This window comes from Ptychodera flava, chromosome 11, assembly GCF_041260155.1.
Source record: "Ptychodera flava strain L36383 chromosome 11, AS_Pfla_20210202, whole genome shotgun sequence".
NCBI classification, from domain to species: domain Eukaryota; kingdom Metazoa; phylum Hemichordata; class Enteropneusta; family Ptychoderidae; genus Ptychodera; species Ptychodera flava.
Window position 1 is genome coordinate 12,204,153 of NC_091938.1, and position 12,986 is coordinate 12,217,138.

Below are 12,986 nucleotides of genomic sequence, written 5' to 3' on the forward strand. Positions count from 1 at the left end.
AATATCCTGGTACACGTATGAAGGAAAAAGGCCGTAACCTCCAACTCAGATATTCCATACTTCATGGACAATTATACCATTCATGAATTCTAAGAATATGTCTATGCTGTCTGCCGGAAGAGGAGCTATTGGGTGTCAGAAGGTAATTTTCCCATCTGTAAAATTATTATCCGGGGATAATGAGGGTGTGAGGTTGAGGTTGATGATGATGTCCATGACTATTATACATCAGAAATTACACTTAAGTTCAACATCAAAATCATCAGCTTTGGGAATTCCTCTTTAGAACAGTTACCTTGAAAGGAATTCAAAACAGCTAAAAACCTAATAGCATTATATATATATGCCGTAGTTTCCGGGAATAAGGCCACGTCGCATGACATACGGTACGCGAACATATCAGTTACAAATTTCAAAGCTTTTGAACACGCATGCGATGTAACTGGTAACGTTTCTTGGAAACAAATCTTGCATGTGACACACATTTGAGAGTGATTATATCACGAGATTGGCAAGTAAAAAGGCAATCCCTTTGAAAACGGGATCTGACTGTCAACTGTCTACTCTAATGGGAATGAGTACAAGCTCACAAACACACATCAATATGCCTTCCAGTTTAATCCTAGCCGGAAAACTGACTTGGAAATTAACATTTTATGAGATGAATGAAGTAAAATAGCAGATAAATATTATATAACAACAATTTCGATGTTTTGGTGATAAATTGAAAATAATACTTACCCAAGTCACAAAGCAGTGACCTACATCTTCTGGGAAAGCTTCATATTTCTCAAGTTCTCGTAAAAAAATGCTAATTGTTGAAAAAAAAAAGAAAAAGAAATTCTTTGATTCTCTCTAAAGAACTGAGCCTTCCATAACAGAAGGGTTACAACATCCTGAAAAGATATTGTGGTGTCATCCTTGACCTTTGAACTGATCATGAGTTTCTTAATATTACAAATATCTTAATTTTATTGAAGCACAAACCTGTGTGCCCGGACAAGTAATAGCTGGAGGGTAGTTCAATTTTGTTTATGGGTTTTTGGATCTAAGGGTGTGGACATTCATAAATAATGTAAGAAAGTTTGTTCTGCTCTGTAACATATAAATGAACACAAATTGAAGGATTAAAACAGATACATTGGGAAGGGAAGATGTCAAAGCTGAAGGACTTAAATTTTTGCCTGAATTTTCCTCAAGAGAACTTTTAACCACTCTTTCAAAATCAACAATTAAAATAAGGGGTCATTGTGGAAATTTTTGTACCCGCAAAAACAAATTACCTACAATTTACAGATATTTGAAATTCAAAATGGCTGCCACCATCCCTGTGTTAACTATATGGGGGAAAATAAAATTTTCAATTTTCACAAAAATGAGACTGTGAAAGCTTCATATATGAATTTTTGAGTGTATATACTCAAAGAGCTTCAAAATGAGCTCACACAAGAGGTAGCCTAGGAAGTGAAAAATTTGAGAGTTACAATATCTGTCCCTGAGGCACTATCTATCCTAACCCTTTCACCACCATGGTTTGGCCCAAACTCATAACTGGTCCACAATCAATGGTGATTGTGGACCAGTTTACTGGGAATTTGGGGGTGAACAGGTTAAAAGATATGGTATGAAGGCAACACCACAGAGACAACACTTTATAATTTTTTTTTAGGTATTTTCCTTTTCTCTATGTGAAACAATTTCTTGTCCTGCTGCAAAACTCATGTTGAAAAATACAAAGCCAGAAAAGTTAATTATTAAAAGTTAGTGATGCCGTCCCCTGAATTTTTAAGAAGAAATCACTTTTTGAAAAAGCATCTTCTCGGAAGATTCTTTAGGTAATGATTTCTGAGCAGCTTCAAGCAAATTATTCAAATACATCCAGGGTAAGCATAGCCTACATTATGATAAACATTCAAATAAATAATCCCAGTATATTTTGCCGCAGGTCATTTGATTAATATGAATGAAGGAAAAATATAATTGAAATAATGATTACGATATGGAGATGCATACCTAATATTCTGATCATTAGAAAAGGTATCTTACATCTTTCCATTAATGCTATCAATGTTTTAAAATAAATGATACAATAATTTTGCTTCCAACAAAGGAAGCCTCATGCCATCGTTTTCAATTGTGTTCTAATAAACATAAAAGTCACTCATATTCATTTGGTCCCTCTTTGAAAGTAACAGATGATATATTTCTTTTTGAACAAAGACGAGGAAACAATATCTATCAAATTATCTTGCATATAATTCAATGAAATGGCTATATTTTATTTGGTTTCTCAACAAAAATACGTTGCCTTTCATTTTACTATGACTCTTTGGTGTCCAATCAAAAAATGTTTCTGTATTAATGGCCTTCTGAACAACATGGAAACACAATATGATTTCTTTATTATACTAAATTTCATCTTTTCACCAAACCAACTCTCTATTTTACTTGCTGTAAATCTTATACTGGTGTTAATTTCTCCACAGCTGGAAAAAACAGAGGGCAGCTAATTTACATAACTATATTTAATTTGCATATTCTTTTGTTACACAAATTGATTCTTTCACGGCGTTATTAACAAATGTGTTCTCCACAGCTTGAAAAAACAGAGGGGCAGCACAATTAAGTGGTACTCATACTGTTTGAACAACTTCCAACTTGAAAACTATGATGTGTCTATGCAAAGAATGCCAGTGTGAGTCAAGAAGCAAACCTCAAACTTTTGAAGCAAACGGACATACATACACACTTTACACACACGTAGACATACAAACCACATGCTTTAAATATAAATATCGTAAATGGGGGCTAACAATGCTATCATCCATATGCCTTTCAGAGTGATGTGGACATTGAAAATAAGATTTTAGGATACACCGACACAAACAAGCAAAATGGGAAAAATCTCACGTAGCAACCTGAAATATACACAGTGACAGAGGAATATTATAATTCAGCGTGGGGAATAACATTTAAGGGCAGCCATAAAAAACAATTGTGGAAAACGAATTAAGGAAAGAGAAATTAGGACTAATCTGCCAGCTTCTATACGACACTGTCCTTGTCATTCTAATTGCCATCGCGTGCTCCCATTTTCGACGCACAGTGACACCTGAGCTCTGGATGACTCTGTTTATGTATTCCCACATCATCACATTAGATTATACAGCAAAGTTTGACTAGCAAGTCAGTTTTATGGGAGAAAGGAAAACTTAGCACTGAGGTTCATAAAACTGAATGAATATTTCAGAGTGAAACATTAAAAAATAGGTTGGAAAGCTAATGTATGTTTGAATTTTGCAATATATTCTACATCTGGTATTAACCCTTTGTGCGCCAAAGACAGTTTTTGTTGCCTTTTTAGAATATACCCCAGTCAAATTTTTTCAGATTTTTGCCAAAATTTTGATAAAAAACTGTAGCCATGTACTGTAATGTCCATTGGCTCAAATATTTTCACAACAATTACAGAAAAATTCCTGAGAATTGGTAAAATGTTGCAGTAAAATTTTGGTGGGAAAAATTAAAGCACCCAAAGGGTTAATAATCACTTTCTTGGGACTCTTTCTGCAGAAACATAAACTGCATGACATGAAAGTCTGCCATACATATCAGCAACATTAATAAACTCAAAGCAAATGCTTGTTCAGTGTAAGATATGAGAATAAGTGATTGCTTCGATGGCTAATTCTATTAATATACTTTATTTGCATCAGTATTTCATGTCATATGATATTTTTGTAATAAAAGTACACAATCAACTAGCCTTCATGACAGAAGGTCCCCTGGGACAGATATGTGAACTCTTAATATTTTCATTCTTTTTCATGCCTGTAACTTTTGCAAACTCATTGTAAAAATACATCAGTTTTGAATATCTTTTTTTGAAATTTAAAAATTTATTTTTCTTCTCACAGAGCTAATGCTGACAAAGGCACACATTTTGAATTTCAAAAACCAGTAAATTGCTTTTCTTATCCAAAACTTTTCACGGCAACCAAAGATCATTATCCATGATTTGGAAAAAGAGAAGTTGACATTGATAAAACATAAAACTTTTCATTTTAGAAAAATCAGGATCCGATCATACTAGATGTAAACTAAGGGCATTTTTTTCACTTTGTCATCCTCTTGGAAATGATAAAATAAAAATACTGCTGATAGGGAAAAGAAATAGTAATATATACTGAGTTTACAAAATGTTTGTGACACTATCATTGCATCTGCATGTATAGATGTACATCACATACACTTGTAAATCCTGATGAATTACAAACTGTAACATCGACAAGTAATTTATATGCTCACTGCAGGGCCTTAATGAATTTGGGCTGAAAATTTACATATGCAGGGTGATGGATGGATAATGTATACAACTGTCAACGTGAGGTTTTGCAGTGGCTGTCTGTTGTTGGAATTGTGTAATATTCTATGCAGTGAATTATTGCGTGTGAGAATAGTATGATTTGAATGCATTTGTGTGTTCATCTGTGTCTGTCTTGGTATGTGTGTCTGTGTCTTGGTATGTGTGTCTGTGTTATATGCGTGTCTGTTCATGTATATGACTATGGATTCTTTGTCTGTCAAGCTGTGTCTCCGTGCAAGTATTTTCAAAGTGAAGAAATAAGCAGTCCTTGCTAGCTACAGGTAGACTGGCTATCCTTACTGGACAAAGTCCAATAATTACAGTGTTTCTACACACATGCTGACAATGTCAGAAAATAGCAAATGGAGCGTAATCTTTTTAATAACAACGTTACATTACTAGGAACAGTGGTGTAAATAGTCATGTATAGACAAGAAGATGACAGAATGTAGTTTACATCCAACTGCAAAACAACAACAAGTCATAGTGGATCTGTAAAAACTCACCTATTGTGAAAGTTGTAGATTTCTTCAATGTTACCAAAGATGATGTCTTCCCTGCCTGCCAGACCAGCTGGCATTTCAAGAGATGTCTTACACTCTGACAGGTAACTCTGAAAACAGAATTTCCATTACAGTACAATCATTTACGATTTCAAACCTTTGCAAACATCAGTCTTGATCTTCTGACTGTGGATAGGTCTACCAGGATTTGCCTTTCTCAATATCTTACAGACTTTCCCCATGCAATCGGCCAATTCTGTTTATTTGGTCACGGTAAAATTTCCAAAGAATTGGAATTTAGATGGTCTAGAGAACAACATCAAATTATTCTACAATTTTTCTTTGTTCCATGATCCAATGGGAGAAAAAATGAACGTGCACATCCATAATTCAGATCAAAGACCTACACCCAAAGTCTGATTCATTTTAACTTGAACAGGACAAGTCTGATGAAAATAGCATCTATAACAAAACTGAAAAGTTAGGCATGTCGTTCCCCCTTCTTGCTGATTTTTTTTCTCATATACTCATATTTGACACCATTTCTACTATATGTGGCCTCTAATCATTTGAAAATGTCTTGAACCATATTCCTTTGTGTTAGTTATATCAGCTGGCATGCAGATGGAACAGTTGCAATCTAATTTGCAATACAAAAGAATCACAGAGGATGAACACTAGAGGGCTCTTCAGCCTGCCAGTCTGGTTCATGCCAGGATACAGCGCATACAGCATGAGGTGAACAGAACCATTGAAGTATTTCACTTGTTGTTAGATAAATGTTATTCAAAGTATCAGCTTAGATCAATTACTGTGACAATGTGAGGTAAAGTGATACTGTTAACACAACACTTGCTTCGTGAGAAAACATCGACTGTCGTATTTTAGATTTGTTATTTTCTGTTATCTTTAACTGAAGATTAGTTTTATATCCGATGTGGTTTCAGTGAACATGCACTCTGTTCACATTATTGACGATACAGTGGTGCTATATGAGAGTGAATATTAATATGTGATTCTTAAAATTTATCCCTGCATGTTTGATTTACGATATAATGGTACTTATTTATTTGTTCTGTATTTTTGGTTTGTCGCCAAACATACTTTGCTGTAGGCAGTATCATTCCAGCTCACATCATATGCACTATAATGTCCATTTGGCAACATTCAACATATGGGTACTTGCAATGAGTGAGATTTGTCTGGATGGTGAGATGTGATTGGTTGGTTGTCTGGGTTGCTGTGATCTGATTGGCTGTGGATATCCAGAGTAGTATGACTGATGAGATTTGATTGGTTGATGATATCAAAATCAAGTTTAGTGCCGTAAGATGCTAGAATAATCAATGCAGCATGCATGTATACGGAAAATCAGATTGGTAATGTCGGAAGGTAATGTTAAATTTGAATAGGTAATGATCTATTCATGACATGCGGTTAGAGTGAAAATGATTTTACTATGGTGAGTGGCCAGACGACTAAGATGAAAAAATTTATAACAAAATCAAATATGTCTTGTAAACAAATATTAAACATCTCAAGTACCTGTATCTTGAAGCTCCAGAGTTGATAAAAGTATTTCTGAATAAATAAAATGGGGTCCTCTCTTTACCTTTACCTTAATGCAACACTCTAAATCTCTCACATACGCCCTCTCTGTCTGCAGCAGCTCCGCCATTATGAATTCCCGCTTCCTGGCCGATTTCCGCTTCTCCTCGTTGAGTTCTTTCGCAGCGTCCCGGAGTTTGATTTCAATGCTTGGATCGGGGGACTTGTTGTCCAAGGCCAAATCTTTGCTTTCCTCCTCCTGAAAGGAAAATCATATGGTTGCGTTTTTCTCGCCAGGCTTCTGTCTCTTTAGATGCTTCTTCATAAAGCCATATGGACTGGTTCTTCAGTGTGAAATGTTCACAAAGATGAGGTTGCTTTGTGAAATCTACTTTAAAAAGTGACTGTTGAGTTTTCAAAGTTGTGGCGCTCTTTGGCCTACCAGCTTATGACATCTGACATCATACAGATATGTGGCGTTCGTATTCATAGGTCAGGTCATGACCTTTGACCTTCGTTGCCACCACCTGGTGAGGTGCAACGTATCTTTGCATCGACAGTGAAATTCGCCTACATCCTCTGCTACATCAGGCCAAGGCTATGTTTTAAAATACAATGCCAGGGAAGCCGTCACTGGAGCTGTGACATGAACAAGGTTTCAACACAGCACATCCTCTTTGCAGTGTATGTTAAAACATGAGTGTAGAATCCAGGAAACTTGCAAAATGTTAAAAGTTCAGGGCTAACTTACCACAGAATTGGGCGAAGGACAGAAAAAGAAGATTTGCATTGGGCTCACCTCATTGGTAACACCTAAAGCACTTTCCAGATTGGCTCTGTACTTGTCCATACGCAGTGAGAAATCCTTGTAGCGCTGGTCGACAGTGTCCACCCATGACTTGATACTGTTAGCGTGTGAGTGACCCTTATCGACAAGACTGTCCGCCAACTGAATTAGCAGTTTGACTTTCTCTCGCGTTTCCTGCAAGGAAGTGACAATTTTTTTTCCTTTAACACCTGTGTCCTATTCATACAATCCTATCTCCATGTTTTTCCAAGTGTTACATTACATATTCTGAAAATCCTGTTACACGGACAGTAGCCATAACCACATGACATAATATGTCTTCCTTGTCTCGGTGACACTATGATATGAAATTTCACAGTTACCAGAAAGTTCATGGTTGAATGTCCCATGAGGAAAAGCTCTTTTCTATCCATAAATAGGCAGTGAATGGTGAAATATTATCAAAATTAATTCATACTTTTTAATGTAACATTAATTATCAAAATTAATACCAAAACTTTACAGGTGGAATATTGAACTTCTAAAGGCCTTTGTGTGATATCAAAAATATTATCATTATATAGTACGCATGATAGAAAATAATTCTTTTGATAACTGTTAACCTACAGCTACTGATTAGGTCATGATCTGTACCAGCCAAAGATGTTTTTTTAACAGGATAAAACATATCTGACATTGAGCATCCACCATTGAAATTCTGTGTAAAAGTGACGGGGAAAATATTTTGGATGACACTATTCCTTAAGCTTTGATCAGATTTTCTTTGAATTTTTTATAATTTTTTTCCCTGCAATATTACACAATCTAGTTGGCTCTGTTGTCCTGACTTAAACCATTTAGAATCACTGTGCTTCAAAATAATTGGCATTTTTGTATCAATGACAAGTGTCACCGATACTTCCTCGAAGGAACACAGCTTGCAAGTCCAGATAGCTTGACCACAAACAGTGGGAGAACCACCTTCCATACGTTGTATTGTGTAGATCTCACATGTCGAGGTCAGATGAACTTCTGCTTTCATAGCAAAACTAACATCATGCGTTGGTTAGATTCTATATTCTACCAAAATTTCCCAAGTTGGCAGATAATCAGTTACTATTACCAATGAGGAAATAAAACAGCTAGCCATTTTCTTGAAATGAGTCAAATTATTTTTTGTAGATTTCTGTAATATGAAGTTTAGCAGGTTTTGTTCCTAGTGCAGATTGAACCAAACTGTTATCAAATAATCAAATTCAAAATAACACCATAAACTTCACTAAAATTAAAATCATACTAAAAACCACCAGTGTGACAAAAATTGACCGGCTTCTGCTAATCATGACCTTGATTCACAATCAACACGGACATTACATGAAGGGAAAACTATTTGTTTTGCACAATATGCACACAGGCTACAAGTGCAATTCATGGAGGTACGTCCATGCACAATCTCACACGATCTAGACAACTGCTGAACTTGTACATAGAAAAAAATTCAGAAGTACAGAAATGGTCAACACTACCTGACTAGGAAACGAACTGTCCAAACATTTTTTACCCTTTTGACTCGTCTGTACACTGAACACATTTTCTCAGGAGTCCAACAATCCAGAAATGCCACCAAACTTGTACCGCAATGACTTTGAGCTCTGTCACTCTAAAACCAAAGTCAACTCCACTTCTTTGTCAGACACAATTGTGGGGGCTTGATTCTCATCCTGGGATCTCATCCAACTCACCAAGAATTTCATGAACAAACACCAACTTGTAAAACACACACTTTACACAAACCTCCCAATCAGAGGAACTGTCAACACCTCCAATGTTTGAATCTTGATTACTGGACTGTTTCAACTGAAAGGATGTATGGTGGAGGGTCCTCCAAATATTGATTTTACACTCACAGTTGAATTGATTCTTTTCTTTATGTAATAGATTAAATTCAGATTATTGCCATACTCTTAGCTGTATGGGCTCGCCTGACATTTTCAGGGACATTGGAAGGAATTTTTCATGTCTGTATGTAAAATTCTGGAGTAGATCTTTCTGATAATGCTCATGACTATTCTATTCTGATGAAGTCATGTACGGTTACAAAATCTATGTAAATTTTAACAAACGAGTTAAAAAAATTGCTACTTGACAAAGTCTGAGTGCTCTCGATGTCAAAGTTCATGATGTGAAATCGCCCCATTAAATTTGAATAGTGTCATCACTCTTTCAACTCACATGGTGTGAAAGTTGACACGGATGTCAGGGGCAGCCAACAAAGCTGTTATCTCAGGGGTGGCCAACAAAGCCGTTTCAACCAGGCAGTTCTTGGCAAGGGGTGGGTGGCAAACTTTCACTTGATTCAGCAGGAGTCGTCAAAGTGTGGGTGGGTGGGAATTTTGTTTTTCATTATCAGCAAAGCAGGGAAATTTCATTATTATAATTTTACTTAGCAGATAACTTGGTCAAACAGTGTGGAAGTTTGTTGAGTGAACTGTGGGAAGCCAAATGAGAAGATGGGAGTGTTATGGTCTTAGAAGAAGAGGAGACTAAAAAACTTGCAGATGGGTGAGACAAATTTCCAAATTATAATAATGGAAGAGCTGTCAAATAGCTTTCACTTACCCCTCCAAATTTTATTTTTGTTTAAAATACCTTTGAATACTCTCTTCACAAAAGTTGCAGACTCATTAATTTTGAAAGTTTAGCCCCAAAATAACACTGAGGAGTTCCTTCCAGATATAACTTTGATTTTAGTATCTACTACTTTACCACTTTTAGTCTGTTTCTTTTGTCAAAACATTTTCATTACTGGTGACCTGTAACTACACATGTACAAGCATATTACCCTAGCATACAACTAACTGTCCATCGAGCAATGATGGCATACTATGACTCTACAGGAACATACTACAACCTTTTGAAATCCACACACTGACACAAAACAGGATAAGTTTCCCCATCCCCCTAACTCCTACCCAGCCAGGGTTTCATATATCACTCTGTCATTTCCTGCTGTGTATGCTTCCATGGACGTAACCTTGCAATTCTTAGTACTCTGCTTGTTGTTTGTCTGTCAAAACAATTTTGTACTGCCGATAACACCGACAGCACCACCTGTCAAAGATTTGAATGACTTCCATCTTAAAACATTCCACCATCATACCAACTTCAAAAATAACACTTGAACTTCCTATTCTGAAACGAATTAACAATTTAACTTTGACACTTTTCAAAACTTTTATATGAGCAGTCATCTTATAGAGGAGGCGTATTAACAGATTTTAAGACTACACACCAACTTTCAACTCTACAGGTCGACAAAGACCAAAGTCTTTCAAATGAAATGGACAGAAAGGTTCAAAAGCACCAGTTATTGAACAGTTTATACAATCTGAGAGCATATAAATTTCAATCACAATGCTGTTGAAATTAATATCAGAGTTGGACTAGAAATTTAATTTGTCAACATGAGAAATAACAGTCACCATAAACCAAGGCAGAGTTCAATAAACGCTGTCAAACTGATTAATTTCAACAAGTCAGGAAAATGGATATAACAGCTGCACACAGAAGAGGATATCAATGAATATTATCATTAAATATCACGGACAGTGTTCCTGTAAATGCCATTATTAAAGCAATGCTTCTACTTTTGGGATCCCATTCCCTGGGGCAACAATGGATTGTCAGATTAGATTGATATACACAATAATGGATGTGACGTGGTCTTACCTTTGCAGTGCCTTTGAATTCATTGTGTTCCTTAAGAAGGGACTCCGTCTCTTCAAGATTTTCACCGACATTGGTATGAGTGGACAAGTAAAACTCGCCTGTATCATAGATCCAATCTAACGCCTGCAAATCCAATAATGATACTTATTTCAATAATTATTTATTCATTCATTCATTCACTTACAAGATATAATCTCCATCAAGGTTTGACAAAAGTAACAAACAGGAGTCCAAACTCTTAGAATCACATGCAAGTCACCCATTCAAGTTCTGATTCGATGACTAGAATGGAAAAATATTCCAAAAACTGAGATTGAGAAATCATCGAGATTACGATACAAAGTGGTTTTCTGATCAAATAAGGTCACAATGCCGGAAGTACTTTAGAAAGATTAATGATGGTGATGATGATGATGATAATGATGATGATGATGATGATGATGATGATGAAGATGATGATGATGAAGAAGGGAAAGTGGAAGGAGTAGGAGGACAACAGCAACATCAGTGAAAATGGTTGCGATAACGTTGGTAATGGTGGTAACCATGACAACAATGATTATTATGATGACATTAACAGTGACATCAATGTTGATGATAAGGCAGATAATGATGATGATGATAATGATGATTATAATAGTGGTAGTGATAACTATGATGGTAATGATAATGATGATGAGGAGGAGGAGGGGGGAAGGATGATATTTATATTTGCAATGAGGAGGAAACTATGATGATGATGACAATGACTCCCCACATTGAGAAAATGGTGATAGCAATGGAATTTATTTCCATGATGTAACACTCTTAACAACACTACCCACAACATTATCACAATGACCACATTAAAACGATGACAGCATTATGTAAAATCAATTGATCCAAGGACACAATGAAGAGTTATTGACTGTGACAAAACATCTTACAGAGATCAGACAGTTCCCTGTGATATTGCTAACTCACCTGTCTTGCACTTTTCTCAAATAAGACATACTGTTGACACTGGTCCAGTCTCTTCTTCTTGATGGTCCAGTGTTCAAGTACAGAATTCTCAAGATTAAGTAACTTCTCCAGAATTACTGAGGGGAAAAATATTTAAAAAGTTAAATACTTTTTTAAAAAAAATTTATCTTACAACTCTGCATACAAAAATCTATTAATTAGGTCATTGAATCATTTATTTCTGTCAATAAAATAAATCATGCAATGTAATATGACTAAGGTTTCATTCCTAGATTTGGGTATAAGTCCATAAATACCAATAGAAACAAGAGGAGTTTGTATTAGCTTGGTTCTGACAGCAGTGAAAAGTCCACACAAGCTTGATCATGAAAGTGAGGCTCATATACTAGGTTTACCTTACTATGAGAAAAATTACCCCAGCAATGACTACAGTAACACAGAGCCACCTTTAGCCACTGAGCCACTGAATCTACATAACAGACTTGGCCATTGACAAAGACATCACCACTCATAAAATATCCAATTAATACGAGAATGAGATGACACAAAAATCTCCCTTGAGCAAGTTTCATAATATCAGCTTTATGACCGACAACACTGGTACCAGCATATTGCTATCCTGCACTTAACATTTACCTTGAGTGTTGTGTGTTTGGCATTCTTTCTACAAAATGTCACCTTTTATATTAAGTAAATACTGCAATTGTTTTTTCCTACAGAACAGCACCTTTGATACAACCATTGCCAACTTCAAAATTGTAAATTTCTTTACTTGTTTTTGGAACTGTAGACGGTGACTGATCATTTCAATTACGTCTCTTTTTCTTTTCTTTTTATTTTGAATTGATCGTCAAGAATTTACTTTGTCACAAAATTTTTTTATCTATTTTGATTTCTCAAACATTTACTAGCAAATTATTAATGTGATCATTAAGTTTATATGGATAAAATTTACAAACAGTAAGGCACTTTATCTACATCTAAGATTTGTACGGAGATGACAATTAGTATGAATGCAGTGAAATTGCCACCTTGCAATTACCTCAACTACACACTTGACAAAGCTCTCTGATTCCGTATGACCATGGAA

At 35.7% G+C, this 12,986-nt stretch overlaps 1 protein-coding gene across 16 annotated transcripts in view; it reads right to left on the reverse strand.

Moving 5' to 3' along the window:
• LOC139143511 (kalirin-like) overlaps positions 1 to 12,986 on the reverse strand; it is a 344,734-nt gene that overhangs the window by 138,371 nt on the left and 193,377 nt on the right. For 8 of the 16 annotated variants that reach the window (XM_070713903.1, XM_070713901.1, XM_070713904.1 and 5 more), the window contains 6 exons: positions 11,897 to 12,012; positions 10,934 to 11,056; positions 7,217 to 7,399; positions 6,482 to 6,676; positions 4,873 to 4,979; positions 742 to 811 (listed from right to left, as the gene is read on the reverse strand). In XM_070713903.1, the coding sequence (XP_070570004.1) occupies positions 742 to 811; positions 4,873 to 4,979; positions 6,482 to 6,676; positions 7,217 to 7,399; positions 10,934 to 11,056; positions 11,897 to 12,012 (794 nt within the window). The remainder of the gene's footprint in view (positions 1 to 741; positions 812 to 4,872; positions 4,980 to 6,481; positions 6,677 to 7,216; positions 7,400 to 10,933; positions 11,057 to 11,896; positions 12,013 to 12,986) is intronic. The other 8 variants (XM_070713906.1, XM_070713905.1, XM_070713899.1 and 5 more) reach the window with 1 other exon arrangement.